We start from the raw sequence: 24,222 nt of genomic DNA, 5'->3' as shown, positions 1-24,222 counted from the left end.
CCTTAGAAACATCTCAGGTCACAGTGGACAGAGTGGTGCCAGTGAGTCTGACCAGGTGAGGAGAGAACTGAAGCGGGAAAGCTGCAGGTCCTGCAGGTCACATACGTTTAACCTGAGCCTTCGGTTGGAGCAGGTCCACATCCTGTGTGGTTCCGTGGTTAGGGCACAACCCCAAATTATTCCTAACATGACAGGCCTAAAATATTGCTGGTTACAGCGGCACCCCATACATCCCTGATGTTTCCCAACACAACCAAGTACAGGACAGCAGAGGGAGCAGGAAGTCCGGTTTTTATTCCCCTGTTGTGGTTCTCATCCTCCTCGGTCACGTGACCGAACGACTCCTCCAGCTAGCTGCTCCCTTCTACAGTCATGGCGGTGTCGGGGAGCCGCGGAGATGGAGTAAACAACACATCTTCTGCATCCTAATAGCTGCCGTAGCCACCGGACCTGGACCTGCTGCTGCCGTTTGAATGATCACAAACATCTCGAAGGCTGCGGCGCTTCCAACGATGACGGACCGCGGTGTGGATCTGTCGGCTCTGCCTAAAGAGGTCAGGGACCAGCTGGCGGAGCTGGACCTGGAGCTGTCCGAAGGTAGGCTGTCTGTCTGGAATAAACATTGTGAGGTGGAGATGCGACGAGATTCGATGTGAAAACGCGGCATGTTTGCAGCTTGTTTGTGTGTCATCGGGTTTAGACCCACTGCAGTGGATTGAGTCACGATTACAAATAATTCCCCATAATAACACTGATCTCTGCTGAAGCCATTACATCCCTGTCGCGTTACTTTAAATCCCAAAGGAATTCCTGTTTGTGTGTTCATCATTCACCAAGCAGTTTTTCCTCGTGTCATCTTCATCACACATTTATTACACGCATTTATTTGACTCATTTAGATGGATGTGGGTCAAGCCAGTCATCCCTCATGCTGTGTGGAGACCAGTGGACACTGATGCTGTCTGTCCCATCCTCACAGCCTGAACCCAGATCTGCAGCACTCATAATGAGATGTAATAAACACTAAACTACAGCAACAGACAATATGGATCTGGCTGTTATGCAAGTCTATTCAAGCTGTGAATCACTGTGCAGAGACTTGATTTGAGCTGTGCACTTCTCTGGTGCCTGGAGGTGGGTGAGTAATGTTCTGTTTCACATAAAGCTAAGCACTGTGCCACTAATAATGTCTCAGGCCTTCTTGCAGCACACATGCACACACAAACACACACAATGAGCTGAGCCCAGGTAGGTGGACAGGTAGAGCTTTACATCATAGGTAGAAGTGTTTCCTGCTGGCTGTGCACATGCTAGATCAGTTTAATCACAACTAAAGCAGTGTCACATATGTAATTCTGAATTTATTTGTATCATATCAAAGTCTTTAGAGGGGAGTTTTAGAGTTTGCAATGTAGGAGATTTGAGGAAGGAAGGCCTGTGGACTGACGGATTTGGTCCAGTTTCATCCTGCAGCAGGATAATAACCAGAAACACGCCGCTGTGTGTCTGCAACATTTAAAAAATAAGCAGTCAGTTTGTATGTGTAAGGCCAGAGTTGTCTCCAGTCATCTGGATCTATATTGAACTGTGTGGTAACAGCTCAACAATACGAGGAAATCTCTATCATGTCAATCTGTGTAATAGGAAATACTTCAGGAAGTAGTAAAATCTAATCAGATCATCTTGAAAAATTGGCAACTAGAATACCAAAGGTCTGCCAAGCTGAAAAGTTTGAAAAAAAAAAAAACACATCTTAAATATTTCCATTAAAATAAATTCATGTTTCCATGAAAATATTTTTTCATTGCTAAATGTTGGCACGGTAGTATACGCTCATCAAAATATTTTTTTTTATCATTTTCTTGAGCCAGAATGTGCTAAAATAATATTTTAAAGGTTAATAAAAGGCCACCCAGCCCCGTTGCTACAGTGTTCCACTTGCAACTTCAGCCTGGTGAGCTGCTCTGTTGGGACATATCTGTCGCTGGAGTCTGGCTCCAGCACATTTCCTGCATGTTTTAGATCATGAACACAGATGATTTGTTTGCTTTGGTAGTGATGAATCACTCCTGTAGACACTAAGTAAGGCTGGGGAGACATTTCAGCTGTTAGATCTACGTGTTAAAAAGACAAACGCACAGCGAGGAGATAGGTTTTACTTTCCGTTCTACAAATGGACACTAGGGGTGTGCTATAAGCAAGTCAAAACTGCCTAGTTCCCCTTTAAGGAGTTGCTGCAAGTCGTAGATAATTTACAATAATCTCATTTAAAATTAAGATAAAAAAAAAAGATCCTTCATTTTGTTGGGAAATATAGTGTTCACAATTTACACTTACATGTATTACATCAGCAGGCAAAATTACTTTTATCATACCTAAAATTAATGTTGATGCATAAAATGCTCAGGCATAATTAGGATGAATGTATCAAACTATTTTTCTTTAAATATCTTTGGTGTGTTCTTGCTGTGTTGAAATCCTAATTCCGTCTTTTAGTTCTTTTTAAAACACAAAAAGGTTTTATTTACCTGCAACATTTCAACAGAATAAAACTTTTACTATTATTTTGGCAGCCTGACGAAGTTTGCAGCTGCATACGAAAGGTTACAGGTAAATAAAACCTTTCTGTGTTTTAAAAAGAACTAAAAGATGGTATCAAAATATTTTTGTGGCATTTAGGTATTTTTTTAAAGGGGATCTAGAATTCAAAACTGCAAATATACTTTGTTGGTGGTGGCGGTAATGCTAGCCTGAGCTACTGCTAATGCTAGCCCGAGATCCTGCTAGTGCTAGACCAACCTAGAGCTAATTTCCTTGCTGTACGAGAGACTAACACATTCTCACACCCTTAAGCCTGATTTATGCTTCTCCGTCTGCGTCAGTGCGGAGACACGCAACGCCATTATCCGTCCTTGCGTAGGGATCCGACAGGCACGCAAGTACGTACGGAGTCGAGCCCACTTTTTTAAACATCCGTCGAACGAGACGGATTACGCAAGCTTGTGATTGGTCAGGACGCCGCTGTTGTTTACAGCGCCGCCATTGCAAAGAGAGCCGAGGATAACAAGCGGCAGACACGGAGAAGCTTGAAGAATACCTCGCGAAAAAACTCTAAAAATATGAACGTTTCATCCTCCCGTGACTGGAGGAGTGAAAAGATGCGCAGCAAGCGTTTTATTTGTGGACGGAAATGACAGGAAACGTGGGTTTAGAGGTGAGGAGCGCATGAAGCGGTGGGAGAATGAGAGACAAATATGTCCGTGTTAAAAGTCTCTTATACACACAAAAAACACAATATAAACAAACGATCTTGGACCGGATACATGACAGGATACCACAGAACAGCGCCACGCCCTCTGTGGTCCTGCCGGGCAATTGCTTTGCAACACTCTCCAGGAGACGGAGAAGTAAAAGAGCAAAACGCTTCCGTCAATCCGTGCGTATCTGTCCCTTGCGGAGCTGACGGAGAAGCATAAACCAGGCTTTAGCGTCGAAAAATGACGCGTGACCAAGCGTCAATATATGACGAGCAGGGTGCCCCAGAGCGTCGGGAGAGGACGCGCAGGGACACGCGGCGTCACGCGATGTGCCGCAGGGTCCATATCCGACGCCCGCGGTCACACACACATTTAACCGACATTTCACCTCGAACCTCTAGTGATTTAACCTTCTCCTCACCCCATCCAATCTTAACCCAGTATGTCTGTGTAAACTGTCAATTAAGCGTGTTTGAGAGGAACAACGGAACGCAAAACAAAGCCTTGCATGCGCACGCTGGTTAAGGTTAGAATGGGGGTGAGGGGAAGGTTAAATAGCAAGAGGGTTAAGATCACAAATCGGTCAAATGTCCGTGTGACCGCGGGCGTCGGATACCGACGCTCTGGGGCACCCTGCTCGTCATATTTTGACGCTTGGTCACACGCGTCATTTTTCGACGCTTAGGGTGTGAGAACATGTTGGAGAGACGAACAAAGAATGTCGGAGCATATTTGTAACATTACAGGATGCACTGGAAATATCCAAACTTTAAATGAATGTCAGACAGATCCACAGCTTTGAATTATACAGTATTATTCTGAATTATCCAGATACACCTAGTTTCAGGCAACATATGTAGACGTCGTAGTAACATGGCCAATCAGCACGTAGCTACTTTAATAGTCATGTCCTGGCTGAGTGAGCGGGGAAAACCAGTGTTTCCGTTGTAGGGCTTTATTAGGCATGTTTCCATTGTCAAAATTTCAGGGAAATTTTTGGGAGGGAGATATTGACCAGGAGATACGATGGCCCTGTCCTCTCATCTGTTGTGTCTCCACGCAAATTGAGCCCTTTCAGGACTTTGCAAACGTCAGCATATCGCGACTGCTTTGGCCGTGAGTTATGTTGCTGATCAACTCAAAAAAGCGTCGAAAATAACAGTAAAAGTTTTATTCCGTTGAAGTACAGCAATTTAATCCATTCGTAGGACTGGAAGAGCAGCTGTGTGATATAAAATGTGGCATTCAATGACCAACATAAGTGCTTTTTTCACAATGCTCTGAAAGACAACAAAGCCACGTAAATTACGTCATTGTGGGGGGAATTCCACTGCATTTTTGGTGTTGGAAGTTTATTAACGGCGATTTTAAAGCAGTGCAAATGGTGCTTACATGCTTGAGCTTCCATTCTGGTTCACAAACAACTCTCTTTCCCACTGAGTTACAACCAATCGGGGAGTTAACCAAAAGTTCAGTGCAGCTACTCTGCCAGGCCTTCCCGAGTACCTACCCCTTTTCAAGTACTCTGTTAGTTCCTGAAAAAGGCCCCTGTAAACAGCCCATTCGGTCAGGCCAGTGAAGTGGAGACACGTGATTGCCAGGAAGTTCCAGTAAAATTACCCAGTAAGTTTTAATAGTGGAAACATGCCTAATACAGGGTTGTATTTGGCCGTTTAGCACGGCTCCTGGGCCATTGTGAGCCCTAACAAGTTTTTTTTTTTGGTTCTAGAACTAGGGCAGGGCAATAAATTGAAAATTTATCGTTATTGAAATTTCTAACTCTTACCAATATCATTTTTTCCATGCCATTACATTAGGTAATAAAGATAAGGGAAAGGCGTGTGGGTTGGCAACATTTCTGGCTTTAAGAAGCTGTTCCACCTTGAGTCACATGACAATGTGACTCAAAGTAATACACGTGACAGCCCCAACTAGTGGACAACTCTTGTTTTTGCACATATATGTTGTCATCATCTATTTATTGATATCGAGGTGAACTCCTCAATTTACGGTGATATTGATTTTAGGCCGTATCGCCCACCCCTGTCCAGAACCCTAAGAATTTTATACTTGACTAGTCAGTTAGATAAGCCAGGCATGGTTCAAGAGTTTTGCCGTAAAAGCAGAGAAGAGCTTCAGCAGGAGCCTGGAACAGGAAATCAGTAAAAAGAAGATTTCAAGTAGCTTAGAAATTAAGATAAACGGTAGCAGTTGCATAAGATTTTGGTCAGCGAGTTTGTTTAGCAAGGCTCCATTGTAGCCTCAGCAGGTCTAACATTGGTTAGAACAATTTTAGGTCAGCCCAGCCCAGGGAGCCCAAGTCATGCCCATCTGCTTCTGGACCGTGGGTCCCCGAAAGAACGAAAAAATTTATGCAAGTCCATGGGGCTAAAAAAGCTATTTTCTAATCCTGTTATGTGCTATGGATGGTGTCCGTGAATTTTACAGACACATTCTGATGCTAAGAAAGTGCTTATTTTCAAACAGGTGGAAATGTTATTTTAGTTTTTGTGTGAAAATACATCCAGGACTACAAATGCGCATCATCAAATTGACGTCATTAAACCAGACACGGAGAAAAGCAGAGGAAAAATAGCTGTAAATTTTGCGAGCTCTGAATCCTTCATCCAGGAGGAAAGAACTATCATAAATCATGTGGAAAGTAGAAGCTACGCTGGGGGAGAGGATATTCTGTGGTGACGTCGCATATGCAATATCCCAACGTCTGCTTTGTAGTCATAGTAATTACAAATTTTTACAAGCTGATAAATCTCAAAGTTTGTGACAGGTATGGTCAAAATTACTTTTACTTCATTACTTTTCATTCAAATTGAAGTACAACATATGTACGATTCAGGGCAAAGTGGAATAGAAAATAGCTCTTTTAGCACCGTTGATTTGCATATATGTTTTTGTTCTTCCTGGGAGCCATGAGCCGACCGGAAAGGGAGGTGACTTAGGCTTCCTATATGTATGTAGAGAGATGCTGAGTAGGCTTAGCACAAGGGTTGTGATGGAAAAAAACTACAAAGATGGTGTTGGAGCATGAACGGCACTGGTTTGAAAATGCTTTGGCATCAAGTTTGGATAATTTAGACTTGGGCTTTTATTTGAGACATGAGTGAATACTTAAGTGGTTTATTTCAATGTATTTGCTTCTTCTTCTCCTCGTTGCTGTTGCTATTAGCCAGTCTGAGGCAAGATGTTAAAATATCAGTGAATAAGACTCCAAATCCTGCCATCTTCAAAACAACTCTGATCTGGCTCACGTCTAGTTCCTGAAACAGATGCACCAGAGCTTTTGTCCTCAAAGTAGGACTAACAAAGCATTCATTCCAACTAGAGACCACTGCAAATGTATATAAATATGAGTAAAGTTGACCTTTAAAAACAGAGCAATATGAAAATATATTGTTAGACACTGCTGCACACTGTGTGTGGTCATAGTAGTGAAAGTGTATTTTATTGACATGTCATATGCTGTCAGTGTGTTTTGCCTTCACTCTGCCATTTTTATTTAGACTGAATTAATAGTCTTAGATACATCATTGCAGTATTATTTCAGAAAGTGAAAAAGTGGGTGGCCTGTTGTAGCATCACAATAACAACTCAAACTGTAAATTCTCACTAATCTACATTTTCCTTCAAAATGTACATTTATGGCAGTCTGACACAGTCACTCATCTATATGTTTGCCGCTGTTTCTATCTACCAAACCCCCAATAAGCACGCTATTGAGGTATCAGACACTATAGATGCACTGATTCTGGTTTAAGGGCCAACACCAATTCACAATTTTATCTCTGACCTGCCGATACTCATTTGACTGATTCAAATTTTATCTGAGATTTAAAAAAATATCTTTATCTTGCTGCAAACAAGTAAACTGAATTAAATAATCTGGAGTGAGCCTTATAAATTACTAATAGGACCATGTGTTATTGTTACTCTTGTATAAAATCTTCTGAGTGACTGCTTTTTAAGCAATTAGCAGGAGAAGTGTAACAGCCGGGTACTTGTGACGGTTTCATAGTGGAAAAGCGACGCCTCACATCCTCTTGTTACAGTCTCAAAGGAGCAGACGATCATTTGTAACTTTAGATCAGACATATTTCTTCTCCTACTGAAAAGGCTCTGCTCTCAGATGCTTCACTGCTGAATCTTTAACTTCCAGTTTGATGAAATGCTTTTGCCGTCTGGCCAGCATGTACTCAGTCAGACGGCACACGGTGAGCAGCAGCTGGACACCCAGCCAGTCTGAAACTTTCCCATGGTTATCTTTTACATAGCAAGCAACAATCCCTCTCTTTGTAATCTTCAAAGATGAGACATCCATAGCAACCAACAGAGAAAAATATGCATCCTTTTTCTGTCTTATGAGATTTGTCTTTGTGTAAAATATTCATGTTTATCAGACAGTGAGAGGGAGAAATGGAGCAACTCCTCCTACTTTAACTTCCATGAACGTGCGGTCACAAAGAAAACCTTTGAGATGGTCAAGGTCTTAGTGACCGATTCAGACTGGAATTCAGAGCTGCAAACCACAACTGTTCACACTGCTCAGCTCGAGAGTACGAGTGGGCTTCAGAGTGTGCAGGCCTTGTGCTTCTCACGTTTGCCGTGGGCATTGTGCACTTGATTTGTTCGGTGTTGCTATACTTTTATTGTAGATGTTTAACGTGATTGACAGGAAATAGGAAGTGACCAGAGGGAGATTTACCTTTGTTTTTGATGCTCTTCAAAGAAATCGGATTGACAGGAAAAAAAACGTGACCTGGTTTTGCATGCCTGATTCAGATGGTTTAATTACTTTATCAGCACAACATTAAGTTCTGTTCAATTCCAGGATGTTAAAACGAGGAAACAACTAAGGTCTTTTTTGCACTCACTAAAGGGATTCAAAATGCTGTAAGCTAGGTTTGTGAGTGATGCTTTAGCGCTGCCACCAAAAATAGGAAAAGAAGGCGTGGAGTGCACGCATAGAGCTTTTATGCTGGGCAGGATAAAAAGGGGCTATAGGTTTGGTTAGAGGTGGAGCCATGTTGTCACTGTTTTCAAAAAGTTGGGTTATGCCTGTCTTCATGAAACACAAAGGTGACATCTCAAGATTTGGGGGGGGGGGGGGGGGTGACGACTGTGGCACAGGGGTTAAGTGCTTGCCCCGTAATCAGAAGGTTGCAGGTTTGAGCCCCACTAAGGCTGTCGCTGTCCTTAGGCATGACGCTTAACCTACCTTGCCTGCTGGTGATGTTCAGAGGGACTGGTGGCGCCTGTGTACAGCAGACTCGCCTCTGTCAGTGTGCCCCAGAGCAGCTGTGGCTACAATGTAGCTCATCACCACCAGGGTGTGAATGTGTGTGTGAATGGGTGAATAACTGATTGTGTTGTAAAGTGCCTTGGGGGGTCCAGGACTTTAGAAGGTGCTATATCAAATACAGGACATTTACCATTTTTACTCTGAAACGCTTTTTTGTAAAATACAATTTCAGGACAAAATTTAAAAAATCACAGAAACTTTTGCTGAGCAGAAACAGCTGACCACCAAACTTTCCAGATTATAGAGGCTAACATTTGGACACCTTTTACTCCCAATTTACTCCAGCTGCAGGAATAGCACGTTACGGCAGCACTGCGGGCTCCGTGGCACAGAAGCCTTTATAGTCTCTGGTGTGGTTTAAACTGGACAGGCTGAGGCGTGTGTCAGAAGCGTGTTGCTGCACAACTTCACTAAAGAAATGCTTGCGTTTTATTTTTGACGTAGCACACTTCTAAAACACAAGAAGCTCTGCGGTTAACATGCCAAACCCCCTGTGCCATCAGCTGTAGGTTCCTGAAGAGCTGAACTAAAGCCCGATAGCTTCCACCACCGTCAACTTGGCCGTGTCAAACATCTCGTCACTCCTGGAAAATACAAAATTTAAGCTGAGAGTGGGATTGTGAGGTCAGGGGCTGATGGCTGAGACCTGACCAATTCTGAGCCGACGTAGTTACGAGCTAACCAATGATAGTGGGGTTTGGTGGGCGCTTTTAGCCAGAAAACTGCGGTTTAAAAACTCTGCTACCTATGGCCAAGGCTCAGGCCTTCCTGGAACAGCAGGAGGCAAGCCGGTAGCCCTATCACAGACGGCTCATCTGCTGCCTGTCAATCAGAAGGACACGCCTCTAATTAGCTGACCTTTTAAACCTAAAACGGTTTTTGAACCAGGCTGTTAACATGTTTATTTCTGTTGTGATGTTGGCATTTTTACCATGAGAGTCAAAAGGAACTTGCTCATTTCTGGAGCCATGTCCTAGTGGATGAGGAGGGAACTGCATGTTGGCTTCAATTTTGGCAGGCAGAATTTGCATCCTGGAAATTTCAATGTCAAAGACAAGTGCAGATTTGTGAATCCTTAACTATGTAAACATTATGTTTTATAATGGCCAAAGGGCTCATTTACTCCCTGGATCACATGCAGTGCGTTTACATGCAGCCAGTAACCCTTTTAAAACCCGGATATTCGCAATAACCCGGTTCGGCACGGCCATGTAAACACCATCAAAAACCCGGATATGCTCATAACCGGGTTTTTAAAAACCCGGTTACTACACCTGGGGTAACCCTTTTCTGACCCGAAAGTTTGGTCGTGTAAACGCATATCGGGCTATCCCCATCAAAGCGTGTGTTCTGCGCATGTTCTGTTCGCAAGGAATCTTGGTCTTTTGAGTAGCGACACATCTTGGAAGCGCCAGAATACCGGAAGTAAACAAGTTGGGAGCAACATGGCGAGTCGCAGCCGGCACAGCACCACACTTTTCGAGTGACGAGGAAACCTCTGTGTTCATCGGTCTGGTTCATCTTGAAGGAGAGGATGATGATGATGATGTTATGGATGAAAACACAGGTAAGTCACATGACTTTCTCAATCCAATACGTATGCCAACAAAGGGTTTCGCTCTCGGAGTTAGATACATTCGTCGACCCGTCTGTGTTTAACCTATCAGTAACATCTTTTTTAACATCAAGCTGTAACATTTTGCTTGTTTTTATGTCTGGCCAGATGCAGATATTGGAGAAGGTGGACCTTCAATGACTGTGCCTTGCCAGTCTACACAGCCATCAAATCCCACTGCAGCTACTCCTGGTGAGCTTTCTAAATACTGTTACTAAAGGCATAACTGGTTATAGCGTATTGTAACCCCAGGTCACTCCTCCTCCTTGTGTAATGTCTGAAAATAGTACCTTTCTTTAGTGGATAATTTGATTACAGTGATTATGAGATATTATGTGATATAACCGTGGACCCAAACTAAGGACTATTGTCACTTTTGAATTCTTAGTAAACTCAGAATTGTAGGAAGATATTAGTTTATGACGAAGGAGCAGGTGACATTCTGACACGTCACCTAAAGGTAAAGAAACATCTTCTAGAATCCACAAGTTTCATAAGAATGCAAAAAGTGATAATAGTCGAACACTAAGAGAGAACTTACCCAACACTTTCTAAGGCCTGTCATGTCTGCTCCAGGTGGGTCAAGTCGCAGGTCCAGGCACCGTGGAGCCGCTTCACTTACTCAACATCAACAGTTCATGAGAGAATGCAGCACACGCAGAACCAATGGTTTGAGCAGCAAAGGCAGTTGAGACATGCCAGTGATGAGGCACTCATGTCTCAAATGATTTATGAATCAACCTCACATTTAAAAAGCAAAACCAAAATGCTATTTTGTTATGTGCTTTATTAAAGAACAAATGTTTTATTAAACTTACTAGAAAACTTGTATGTGTTGACATTTTATTTGAACATTGCATATACCTGTTCTTTTTCAGAGGTGCACAGCAACAAAGGAGAAGGCAGATAAACATCTTTTAAAACTTAGAAAATAAAGCGTTTTGAAACGTATCGAGCTTACAGTTTAAAGTTGTTTGTTTCCTATCAGAGCCGTTCGTCCTGCACACTCACGCTCTTACTAAGCGCTTACGGAGTGGGACACGTGCAGCAAGGTAATCAGGGCCCGTCTGATAGCTGAGGCTGCACTGTTATCAGCCCTATTGACCTGTGACACAGGCTGTGGAAACAGCCTTTCTACTGATGTGGCCTCCTCTGCCCATCTGGGATTAACATGCTCCTTCTCCATCTCACAAAAGTTTGTAGAGCACAACAGGTTGCTACCACGTATGGTGTGAAAGTAAAATGGAAGTCATTGCGCTTCAACAGAACACAGAAACGAGATTTCAGTCGACCAAATGCTATCTCTATAGTTGTTCTAGCAGAACTCAAATAGACGTAGAAGCTTTCCTCTTGTGGTGTCAGTCTTGGGGACTGCAGATAGCCCTTCATTAGCCAGGGCATCAGTGGGTACGCAGGATCTCCCAGCAGGAAGAAATCCACATCCTGCCCCTCGATCTGCACTGCTCTCTAAAGTGGGACAGATAGAAATATTATTCTTCCTAAATTATGTCATAATGCATCTTAGATATGTGGCAGGTATACAACTTGCATTTAAATACCAAAAGTTTTAATGCATTACCCACCTTTGGGAAGGATTGTGCATTGTTGAACAGATTGGACTGGCGGAGTGCATTGGCGTCATGTGCTGAACCAGGCATTTTGCAGCTCACACTCCAAAAACTAAAGAAAATGTTTCACAGTGAATCAAGATGTAGTGGTGAGCGGTGTGATTAGTGGCAAAAAGTTAGGAAAATTATTTCAGGTCAGTAATGACATAATTATTTGTACATATAAGCTGTTGATGTTTTTTTTTTTAACAGAGAACCTCTCAATTGATGTTTGTGAGTGGTTCTAATATAGCTTATTGATGTGTGTCTGTCAACATTATATACAAATCATAATCATGAATACAAAAGCTGGGAATGGCAAAACACCTACCAGTATTTGTCATCACAGACTCCCTGGAGGACATAGGATGGCCATCACTTCCTGTTTATGAAGTCTCTGTAGCCATCACTTGGAGGCAAGCAAGGGATGTGGCTCCCATCCACACAACCTATGATAAAAAGTAAAAAAAAAAAAAAAAAAAAAACGAAAAAGTATGCACACAGCAGTGTAGCCTACATACATAGTATAGTTCACATTTAGCCTACTCTCAGAAAACTACTGACATTAACAAGACATAAGAGCAGGAAATATTTTACCTATGATTTGAGGAATGGAGTGGGCACGTTCAAATCTTTGTGCAATGCCACATGCCTCCTCCAAAGTGGGTACCCGGATCGGTGTTTTGATGACATGAGTCGACCATTCCGTGGCAGAATAGGTACACCATCTTCTTCACGGTGCTCTTGTGCACTCCAAATTGGTTTGCTAGCAAACGACACTCTGCACAGCTTGCTAGTTTATATAGCACCATGGCAACGCGCATTCCTGTAGGCACTGGTGTGCGGATGGTTACTGCGCTGGGCTCCATCACTCTCCATCATACCACACAGTTTAGCAAAAGATTGACGTGACATACGAAAATTCTCACGCCAATCCGTGTCCGTGAACTACATCATTACAACCCGCTCCCACCAGTCCTGGCTGCGCACCTTCATCCAAAGTGTCCGCGGGGCTCTGGTGGTAACGGGTACCCTCGACATGTTGGATATATTTAGCGCAGCTCTCTCTATATTTGCAATTTATTCCTCACATACTCTCCTTCGAATGACGGCCAGTACGCACAGTCATTGTAAGAGCTGCTGGTGGGTCTATACCAGCACTAAAGCGCAAACAAACGTGCTCGCTATCTCTTCCGAACTGAGAAACATGTTGTTGTTTTCACGGATACCGGAACAAGATGACCTGGAAATGACGCATATTGCGTCTTGACGTCGTCCATACGTCCTGACGCTACCCCAAAGTCCGCATTGAAAACGGGTTATGCAAATTAAGGTTGCCTCTTGCTTGTAAACGGGTTATCCCGATCAACTCAGAAACCCGAAAACCGACCTTAACCCGATCATAACCCGGATATTGGCTGCATGTAAACGTACTCATGGAGTATCAAACATGAACCTGCAATTCGCCAGTGATCTCAGGAGTCAAATTAGGCGGACTGGGGTGCAGTCACGGTGGGGATTGACACACGATGGAGGTCACAGCAAAACCATGTCACTGTCGTAACACACCGCTCACGCCGCTCGCATAAAATGGGAGTTTGACCAGTCAAATCTGGTATGGCAGATTGTTCTGAGGCCATCTTTTCCTACATTTAGACCAGTTCACTAAGCTCGCTAAAATGTATTCAATAACATGACTAATGCTTACATTTTTACCATTTCTTCCATTTAATTTAGCATGTTTGAGAATTCACATTCGTTTTCTAGCACTACATGCATCCATCCATTCTCAGGTGTTTTTTTTGCAGAGCAAAGCTGCCCTCCTGGTGGGAGAGCAACTCTGAAGTACCTTTTTTTCCATCCACCTGAACCAATCCTCATGTAACCCATCTCATCTCTATTAAGGTAGCGCGACTCAGGGTTGCGAATGACCACAGTCACCAATTCTTTTCATGTGTCTTGCCCATGTATGTCTGATCTCTGAATTGTGTGTACTGAAACTCTAATTTCCCTCTGGGATTAATAAAGTATCTTTGATTGATTGATTGATTGATTGATTAGCATGAATTTTAACTGGAAAAACACCAAATGACAGAGGTTTAACATAAAAGAAAACACAAAACAAATAGTTTAGGTCTGTGGCTGATAAGATCTTAACTTAGAGCACCTTGATTTCTATTTTAAGGGTGAACAATCTAAACACCTTCTTTGATTATAGATCAACAGAAAAATACCGGGGTTTTGATAAAATTGAGATCCTGGAATCTTCCAGAATGACCCTTGAGAAGTTTTACGAGCACCCGGCCTGGGGGGAAGAGTCAGTTATGGGCCATTCCCATCTGTACCGGGTCGGCCCGGGCCGGGTAGCGTAGGTTGTTTACATATCTGGGTGGCCTGGTATTTTCCCGGGCCAACCAAGGCTCATTCTCAGCCCTCTTCTCGAGGGGGTCTGCTTCAGGCCGACCAGGGCCAACACACCCACTGCTGACAGCAAATTCACACCTTCCATTAGAGCAAGCCTCTGATTGGTGGGTAGAATCAGCCCACATGGGCTTAAGATAAGGATGTGTGGAATCAACCGGGCCAGGCTGGGGCCAACTGGGGCTACCTGGCCCGGGCCAACCCGGTACAGATGGGAATGGCCCACAAGGCTCATTCTCAGCCCTCTTCACGAGGGGGTCTGCTTCAGGCCGACCAGGGCCAACACACCCACTGCTGACAGCAAATTCACACCTTCCATTAGAGCAAGCCTCTGATTGGTGGGTAGAATCAGCCCACATGGGCTTAAGACAAGGATGTGTGGAATCAACCGGGCCAGGCTGGGGCCGACTGGGGCTACCCGGCCCGGGCCGACCCGGTACAGATGGGAATGGCCCATTATTGGCAGGTTGAGGTAAGACAGACCAAGTCCTGATAATGTCCGGCTTAACAAGTCACTTGGTAAAATTTACATTCCTGGGAGAAAAATGTAGGAGTTAACCAGAATGCCCAACTGCGGGCCAGTTTCAAATTCCCCTCTATATTCCCTTCTGCCGAATGTGAAAGAACCCTTTGTGTGACAATGTTATGGTTCTTTTCCGTGCAAACCCATACAAAGTTAACCTGAGGATATAAAATGTGGATTTCCGCTACATAATCAAATGTTGTATTTGCTCATCATAGACATCTGTCATATAGAGAGAACCCGACTGTTTAAGCACAGTTATTCCACACATGGATCCATCTAACTGATTCAGTTTTTATGTTTATCCTGACCTTTGCTGTTTTTTAATTGATTGTTTGTTTCTTTACTTTTAAACCACGTCTCTACATAACCAGGAAGGTGTTTATTTTGAGCTTTAAATAGTGTCAACACAGATCTGAGTTCTACTGAATCATACCATTTTAAAGCATTCCCTTTCATGAATATTTCATTAGCTGGATGATGATAACAATGATAATTGATAGCATTAGGCTATGCTGGGGTTGTCAACATCTTAAAACAGACCTTTAACTATCAGAATGATATTTTTCTGACTATTTTTATCATCACAGTTTTTAAAAAGTTCTTGGTTTTGTTTGCATCGGTCTGGTGTAATATCAGGCTTTAAAAGTAGACGTTGTAAACCATATGGAGCTCTCGGCTCGTCCGGTGACCCACGCCATCTGCACCATTCCACTCTCCATGTGTTTGCTGCCATAACTGCATCACGTCCTGTAAGCATTTGGACACAGACTGTTGTCGCTTAGGTTGTATTTCTCTGTTTCAGAATTCAGTCATCCTATTAGCTCTTCCTGCTAAGTCCAGGTTAACAATGTGTAGTGAATTTGTTTAATTCTGCATCTAACGCTGCACAGGATGAGAAGGTTTTCATGTCTGTAGCCTGTTCTGCACTGCCAGAGAGGGAGAGAAAGCGAGAGATTATAGTCCTGCCTATTTCTCTCAATCTAGGTCACAGAGCATCAGGGGGCAACATGTTAGCTCTGTTAGCCCGTGAGTCACACAGACAGGGATTGCTGCTGGGAATCTCTCTTTAACTCCCACCCATCACTGCTAACTGCTTTCTGTCATTTATCACTTTTCCTCACACTCTTGTGCTGCTTGAGTTTCCCATAAAATGAGGATGTCAAAAACCACTTTTGTTATTCTTTTTTTTTCTCTTAATATTTTTCAGAATCTCTCAAGACCCGGCATTCATGGAAGTGGGCTTTGGCCTCTTCCACTATCATATTTATTCCATTTTTCTTGGATGTTGTAATGTTATGTAGGGAAACAGCATTAAAAGGACATTTTTGGATTTTATGTTCCAATTATTCAGTTAAGGACATTTGTTGTAACAGTTTTTGAAAATTATTAATTGCTCAAATAAATGTCTGTTAGGTTTGTGAGGTCCTACTAATCCCAGACTGCTAGGTGAAGTAAAAAAAAAAACTCCCACCTGAAAAATAGCACAGGTGTCAATAGCTATAAATAGGATTAGCTCCCTCTTAACCACAACAGACTGATTCAGCATCCACATAACAGCAGATGCCGCCCCAATTCGCCCTTCTTCCCTCAAACATGAACACAGTCCATATTGGATGAGTGGGCAACTTGATCTCATCAACCCCCAGAGCTTCCCCACTGCCTTCTGCTCCAGAGATTGGTGGTAAAATGGTAAATGGCCTGTATGTACAGCACCTTCTTAGGGCTCAACAGTACCCCAAGGCGCTTCACAACACAATCAGTCATTCACACACTGGTGGGGATGAGCTACGATGTAGCTACAGCTGCCCTGGGGCGTACTGACAGAGGTAAGGTTGCTGAGCACTGGTGCCACCTGTCCCTCTGACCACCACCAGCAGGCAAGGTGGGCTAAGTGTCTTGACCAAGGCCACAACAGCAGCATTCTGTGGTTGGAGCCGGGATCGAACCTGCAACCTTCCGATTACTGGACAACCCGCTCAACCTCCTAAGCTATACTGCTGTCCCATGGTGGATCCAATTTTAGGTCCCCCAGCCCTCATTCCTTTAGACATGAATACGTAGACACCCAGTTGGGCACTGTAGAGCGTAACAGCATCACCGCCATATTGGATGAGTGAGCAACTATGCTCATTTTTGTTTAGCCTATCTTGCAACAACTGGCGTTCTTTTGAAAACAGATCACGCAGGTTTACTATTGACTTTTCTAGCCTTCCTGGTGAGATTTTTATTTTAATTTATTGAGTTTAATTATATTTATATTTTAATTATCATGTCACACCATGCGTCTGTTTTTGTTCAAAAGCTTGATAAAATGTGTTTTTTGTTGGGTAAGCACCTTCCTCAGTAGAAATTAATGCACTGGGGGCAATTGAAGACCCATCCAAGATGGTGGCCGGCCACTATGCCAGTCCATATATGTACATATGTCTGTACTTGTTCCTCTCTGGAATACGTTGGTGAAACTGAAAGTTTCCTCAAAGTACAGATGTCCATTTTTATTGGTTGATTTTGCCATTAAAATGTAATATCTGAAATGATTTCAATGACACATTTACATACCATATTATACATCAAACTATTTATCTACTTCTCCTATCAATCAAAATGTCAGAATATGACCGATCCGAGGTTTAATTTTTGAGATTTTTGTGTTTATTTGGTACAACTGGCCCAACTTAAAGAACAAGTTCACTGAAAAAAACATTTTTAATCTTATAAAAGATTGGTCACTCCGAATTTCAAATGCAGGCTGAACGTGAAAAGACTCCTACCCCGCATTTCCTGCATCAGCCACCAATAGAAAACAAGGAAAAAGCTCTGGTCAGAAAAGCCTGACTGTCATGGTCTGTGTCTGCGTCTCCCTTATGTGTCTCCTTGTGTGCTCCATTCCCCTCTAAGAATCCCCCTTATGTCTCTCTTTGTGTTCCTCATGTGTCCCCTGGTCTTCAGCCCTCCAGATATTCCCTCCCAGGTCCTGTCTTCCTTCGGTCTCCCCCAGTCACCCCTCTGCAGTTTTTTATAGGTTCAGCTTCTCATTTTATTAGTCTCTTTAGTGTGTTTTCCCACAGGTTTTTGTAGTTTTCCTTCCCCTTAGATTATTAGTTATTTTGCTGCCTCTTCTTGTCTTTAGGTTTTTTACTCTTAGGTCATGTTAGTTTCTTCCCTGATTAGCACCTCTGTTCACCTGGTCTCTCTCCCCACACACCTGCAGGTCATCTCCCTCTCATCCTCCCCAGTGTATAAAGTCCTGTCTGTGTCTCAGTTTCTTGTTGGTCCATTATTTTGTGTCAGCGTTGTTGTGTGCTCTATGTGAGCTTTTGTGCCTTGTTTCTTGGTTTGTGCTCTATGTTGAGCTTTCGTCCTCCTGGTATTCAGGACTTTGTTTTTTGGCTTCCTGCCATTTTGGATTTCTGGTTCCTCATCCTAATAAAAAGGATTTTACCTTTAAACCGCTCCTGCCTCGTGTCATCTGGTGTTATCTGCATCTTAGGTCCTAACCTCCTCCTAACTCGCCATGTGACACTGACAGGTCTACGTCACTCTGCCACTTAACATTCATGGACTCATCCATCTTGGTTCGCAACAGAGAAGGCTGTCTTTGATTTTGCGTCCAGGAGAGAACAGGAAATAATGCACACACACGCACACATTATGGTATTTTTTTTAATAGGAAATTAAGAGTTAGACTATATTGTCTACCAGGTATCGGTAGGTATCGGTATGAAAGCCAATTTCCGGTAGGAAAGCCAATTTCGAACATTTCTACCTCAAAGTATTACTTCTGCTGCCTGACTATATGCATATGTATGGATGGGGACAACTCCCCATCCCCACTGCAAACAGTACGTGTTGCTGCCTTCTTCCATGTGCTCACCAAACTCGTCCCACGCCCAAGATCTTGTTGATTTTTGCAAGTTGAAACTTGGAAATTCTAACATGTACGTACAAATGAGGCACATCCACAAAACAAGGGTCTATACAGCAGGTGATCCGTTTTCTAAATGAACTACATTTGACTATTTTGCTATTTTTTTAAGTGATTGTTGAAAGAAATGAACCAAATCGATGCAAAGACATAATCGGCATATTAAATCTATGTTTAAATTCAAAACTCCCATTGGTATAAGGCTGCTCATATCCATAACTCATTACAAGATGGTTCATTTTCCCTACTGTAGTTCATTTGAGTTAATTTTCATTTTATTGCACTTTATTGGGATTTAATGTAGAAGGACTCAAACTACAGTAGATAAAGTTTTCACACTAGCACAGTATTATACTCAGGACATTTTAATGCTTCACTGTTGGAACATCCCTTTTTAGTAGCATGTGTAGCAGAAAGTGTTTAAGGATATATGGAACAGATACTGAGTTTTGAAAGAATAAGTTCATTTTTAGTTGGCTATTTTTCATATGTCTGCACTGACTGTCCTTACTGGGAGTCTGTGTTCATTCAGACTGTTGCAGAGCACTGAGTTTCATTTGTTTATGCTTTTTTTGACAGGAGCTGGTGCAAAAAGCTGATTTCACCTATTAAATCTCCATAAAAATCTGTTCTTTTTTTCATGAAACACAAAAGAGTAAACTCTTGCACCTCTGGTGGCACAATACAAGTATTATTTTGCAAGTATTACAAGTATTTTCATGGAAAGCCATGTGGTTTGTTTTTGACAAAGACCACGTCCTCTTCTCCACATAGTTACAAATGCACCAAGGCTTCATGTTCAAAAACGACTGAATTATTTAGACGTGACTTGAGTGCACACCTCCACACAGACAGCTGGGTAGCTGAATCATCTCACTTACAAGTTCACAGGGAACCTCAGGTGGGCTCTCCAACTGTTTAGACTTTAAAGTTCTGCTTTACGGCACCCTGTGATCATTAAATTGGAGCTGATCTGTGCTGTAGTTGAGTCTATTTGGCAGCTAAAGGTGAAACGACTCGAATAAAGGCAGCAACGAGAGTGATGGAGAAAGAGGTTCGTAGGTCACGATGTTGTTGACTAAATTATTAAAAAGAAGAAGCAGGCAGGCTGACTGTAGACCAGCGAATGCACTGCCATTTAATCTATGTTTATCTGTAGATTACATGATACTTTCTACTTCACGACACTCCATGTTTTGGTTGTGAACTTGTTGTTTTCTAAGAGCAATAATGTTATTATTGGTCTACCGGTCGATATCTAAATCCTTACTGTTGTCTGTGCTTATGCACTAAACTACAGTTTAGACTACCCACACGTTTTGGAGTCCTTGGAAGGTTACTAGAGAGCGCTCCTTCCAGTGACTCCCTTCTTCTGCTGGGGGACTTTACCACTCACGTGGGCAACGACAGTGAGACCTGGAAAGGTGTGGTGGGGAGGAACGACCCCCCCGATCTGAGTTTGAGCGGTGTTTTGTTATTGGACTTTTGTGCTCGCCATGTGTTGTCCATAATGAACACCTTGTTCAGACATAAAGGTGTCCATATGTGCTCTTAATGCTAGGATACCTTAGGCCGCGGTTTGATGATCGACTTTGTTGTTGTTTCATCTCATCTGCAGCCGCATGAGGGGCGGAGCTGTCAACTGACCACTACCTGGTGGTGAGAGGATGCTGGTCAGACCTGGCAGGCCCAAACGTATTGTGAGGGCCTGCTGGGAATGTCTGGTAGAGTCTCCTGTCAGGAGAAGTTTAAATTCCCACCTCTGACTGAACTTCCTGATTGTTCCGGGGAAAGCGGAGAACATTGAGACCAAGTGGGCCATGATGTGGATTCCATCGAGCTGTGGCCGCAGGGTTGTTGGTACCTGTCATGGTGGCAATCCCCAATCCCGCTGGTGGACACCGAAGGTTAGGGATGCCGTCAAGCTGAAGAAAGACTCCTATTGGGTCTATTTGGCCTGTGGGACTCCAGAGGCAGTTGGTGGGTGCGGCCCGGGTGGTCACTGAGGCAAAAACCCAGGCATGAGAGAAGTTTGGTTAGACCATGGAGCAAGACTTCCGTATGGCTTCAGGGAGATTCTGGTCCACCATCATGCTTCTCAGGAGGGGAAACAGTGCACTACCAACACTGTTTACAGAGGTGACTGTGTGCTGCTGACCTCTACTTGGGACATTGTGGATCAGTGGGCAGAGTACTTTGAAGACCTTCTCAATCCCACCAGTCCATGGACTGGTGGGATTGAGCTGTCCAATCTCTGGTGCCGAGGTCACTGAAGTGGTCAAAAAGTCATTTTGCGCACAAATGTTTACAATTTAAGCATGATAGGAGATATGTGATGTTAGTAACCAAAACTTATTTACCATTTACCATTTTTTACGAGGGGGGACACGGCATACATCTGTATCGGTTTAAATCGGTGTTTCGGATATCAGTAAAAGAGCCGAAGTCGCTCATCCCTAATTTAAAGTAAAAGTGTCCCAACACAAACAACACAAAAGCAGCTCCCTGTCTACTGATTTAATCTTCATTTCTTTAAAGCAACTTGGCGATTTTCTGGTTTCACAGCTGATGCTCCCTCATGCATCTCCACATGGGCCCGGTTGCTATGGGCACAGCTCACGTGGTGCCCCATACGTCTGCCCAAGCCCAGTGAATTTTCCATAAACCCTTTCCAGATTACAACAGCTCTATGTTGAAGCCACTGGCGTACCGGCACAATAATATGCTGCTCTAAGCCGTTAAAACCGGAAAACACAAGGCTTCTGCTCCAGATGTGTCCAGATGTGTTAGAGAATCGCAGCTGTTTCTTTAGAGGCCTCTCTAGTGTTTTATAGCAACCCAACAGGGTGATTCTCAGTAACCCATAAAGGTTTTCTGTACTTTTTTATTAAGATGCTCATTGTTTGAAATGTTGATGTGAATAATGACTAGATTATGTATTTCTATCTCTTCCTGGGCGAACTCTGCCAAGACGGTAAATAATTGCAAGAACTTTTCGCTACTCAGATTTTTTGTTATGGCAGTAATTTGCATACATATGTGCTGTTCTTCATTAGTTACAGTAAATGCTAGGAAAACACCAGCAGCACAGAGGCACTACCTGTTTGGCGACATGCGTCACCTTTTGTGTGGGTTTTGTGAATTAGACCGATGCAAATTCTGCCATTTGTCCCTATTTAACAAGAAGCAACACCACGCAATCCTTTGGTGAATCAGACCCTGGATGTTAGTATGAGCTGTAAAAATAAACTTGACTGCAGCGTTTGCTCACTTGGCAGTTCGCTGATGTGAAGTGTTATAACGGCATACATTTTCTCCGCTCTCCCCAAGTATTTCTGTCACACTTGTTGTGTTTTATACACAGTTTGTTTCAGTGGTGTTTCCTGTGGGTGCTAAAGGAAGTGAAGGGTGATGTGTCAGGTGTGTCAGCCACACCTTCTTTTTATCTGTCACAAAAACAGGAGAGGTGTTTGTTTAGCCACAGCTTCTTTTCTGTCTCATCTCAGCACTTATTTGCCTTTCTGCTTTGTGAGCCATGTTATTGCAACTCTGGGCCCTCTTCATGTGTGTGTGTGTGTGTGGCGCGCGCATGTGTATGCGTACATGTATGTGTTGTCATAAGTTCCCATCTGAAATGACCTTAATGACTGTGTGGAGGTAAGCACAATTTGCTTTGTCTCCTGAGTTGGCCGCACCCTGCTTACTGTTTGAGACAGACTCATCTGGGACTTACGGTGTGTGTGTGTGTGTGTGTGTGTGTGTGTGTGTGTGCGTGTGCGTGCAAATATACAAAATCTGCAGACATTGTTGTGAAAACAAAAGACACACAGATATGTGAAAAATTAATTCCTGCGAAAAAGTTTTCTTTATTTAATGTTTAAAAAAGGTTGCAGTTTTAGCTTTCAGAAAAAAGTGGCCTGAACCACTCTGAGCATGATGAAAATTATTTAAAAGCCTTTATTAGCCTATTCCATGGAAAATCCAATAAAAAAATCATGTCATTAAAAATCATCTCAGCTACTTTCAGCCACACTGACCTTCGTCAGGACAAAAAAAGGTTGCAGTTTTGTTACTTTTCTTCAAAAACAGCTGAGTTTTTCTCACCCACGTTGTCAGTTATGCTTCATGTCCTTGTTGACACGTGTTCAGTCTTGCATCAATAAGCATACTGGGTTTTTTGCTTTCAAGTAAAGCTCTGAAAGAGAAAAATCTTTTAAATGGTCCAGTTTTCATTCAGATTATTAGCAGTCTGCACACATAAAGCACAAACGTTTGAATGGTTCTTGTGTGTATGATTTGTGCTGTTGACAGAATGAAAAGTGTGTGACTCAGTTGTTCATTTTAGCCAATTAGAGGTTAGAAAACCTGGAGTAGGAGGATTACACATGTGGGTTGGAGTACTTCGCCTTATTGAAAAATATTGCTAAAAAACTCAGACATTCTGACTTTGCATCTGGTAATTGGTGGTTTTAATGAGAAATTACAAATGATAATAATGCAAAAAATTTTTATATCAATCTATTATGGATCTTCTCAGATCCCCCTCAGCTAAGATGGCACCATTCCAACAGCACAAGAACTCAGTGATGTAATGAACAAGCCCAGAATAACAGCCATGTTACTCAGTGTGCTGCTCACCGAGCTTTGATCAGTGACTCTTGACTGTGAATAATCGTCACCTCCACAGTCATGTTTATGTAACTGGTACAAGTTGTTTATTAGCAGCACTTTAAAGGGTTTTGAGACCTAAACCAGCACAGAACCAACCTCTGAGTTTCTTTCAAAGGCTGCTCCAGATATCTGTTCTAAATGGCTCCTCTTGAATTTAGTTTCTGAACAAAAATAAAATAAAATCTGACCTTTTTCTTATATAATTCCAGGACGTCCTCGGTGTGCATAAATGGCCTGTATAAGATTGATGAGCTAACAGCTAGTCGGAGTGCGGTCAGGAAGACTACGATCGAGCAAACTGTCAAAATTATGATTTCTGAAAATGTGATCATGTTATATCCAAAAGCAGTGGCTTTTTTTGGAGCGCTCCTGGCTGACCCAGGATCTGTTTGAGCTGACACAGTGGTGCATCAAGTACGAGCTTGTGGGCCCAGGTGCATTAACTAGCACTAATGTGGACAAAATATAGTTAGAGGGAAATGGGCTTGAAAATACTGCAAATCCACAAAAGAAGAGGGGTTGGGATGAAAAAGCAGGGAAGCAGAGAAGAGAGAAGGGGGAGGGGCATTTTTTACTTTTCAGTTTCTGGGGAGGTCTGACATTTTCCCACTTGAGGGTTTTGGTTTTAGACTTTGATTACGCCGGTTAAATGGTCAGCTCACAAGTGTGTATGAGAAAGTAATTAAAATAAGATAATTAAAATAAAAATGACATGATTTCTGAAGATCAGCGCCTTCTGGAGTTCTTCAACCCCCCAAGGCACTTTACAACACAACCAGTCATTCGCCCACTCCACCCCCACACACGTATTCACACCCTGGTGATGATGAGCTACAATGTAGCCACAGCTGCCCAGGGTTGCACTTCATTATCATACTGAATA

The 24,222-nt window shown here is 42.9% G+C and overlaps 1 protein-coding gene across 4 annotated transcripts in view; it reads left to right on the top strand.

Moving 5' to 3' along the window:
- Positions 1-345: 345 nt before the first annotated feature.
- The window catches only part of dip2bb (disco-interacting protein 2 homolog Bb), a 56,248-nt gene continuing 32,371 nt past the window's right edge, over positions 346-24,222 (top strand). For all 4 annotated transcript variants that reach the window (XM_070549280.1, XM_070549278.1, XM_070549279.1 and 1 more), the window contains exon 1: positions 346-597. In XM_070549280.1, coding sequence (XP_070405381.1) covers positions 474-597 — 124 coding nt within the window. In that variant the 5' untranslated portion in view covers positions 346-473. The remainder of the gene's footprint in view (positions 598-24,222) is intronic.

Source organism: Nothobranchius furzeri, chromosome 3 (genome assembly GCF_043380555.1).
Source record: "Nothobranchius furzeri strain GRZ-AD chromosome 3, NfurGRZ-RIMD1, whole genome shotgun sequence".
Classification (NCBI taxonomy): domain Eukaryota; kingdom Metazoa; phylum Chordata; class Actinopteri; order Cyprinodontiformes; family Nothobranchiidae; genus Nothobranchius; species Nothobranchius furzeri.
This window is presented reverse-complemented; position numbering and strand designations above follow the sequence as displayed.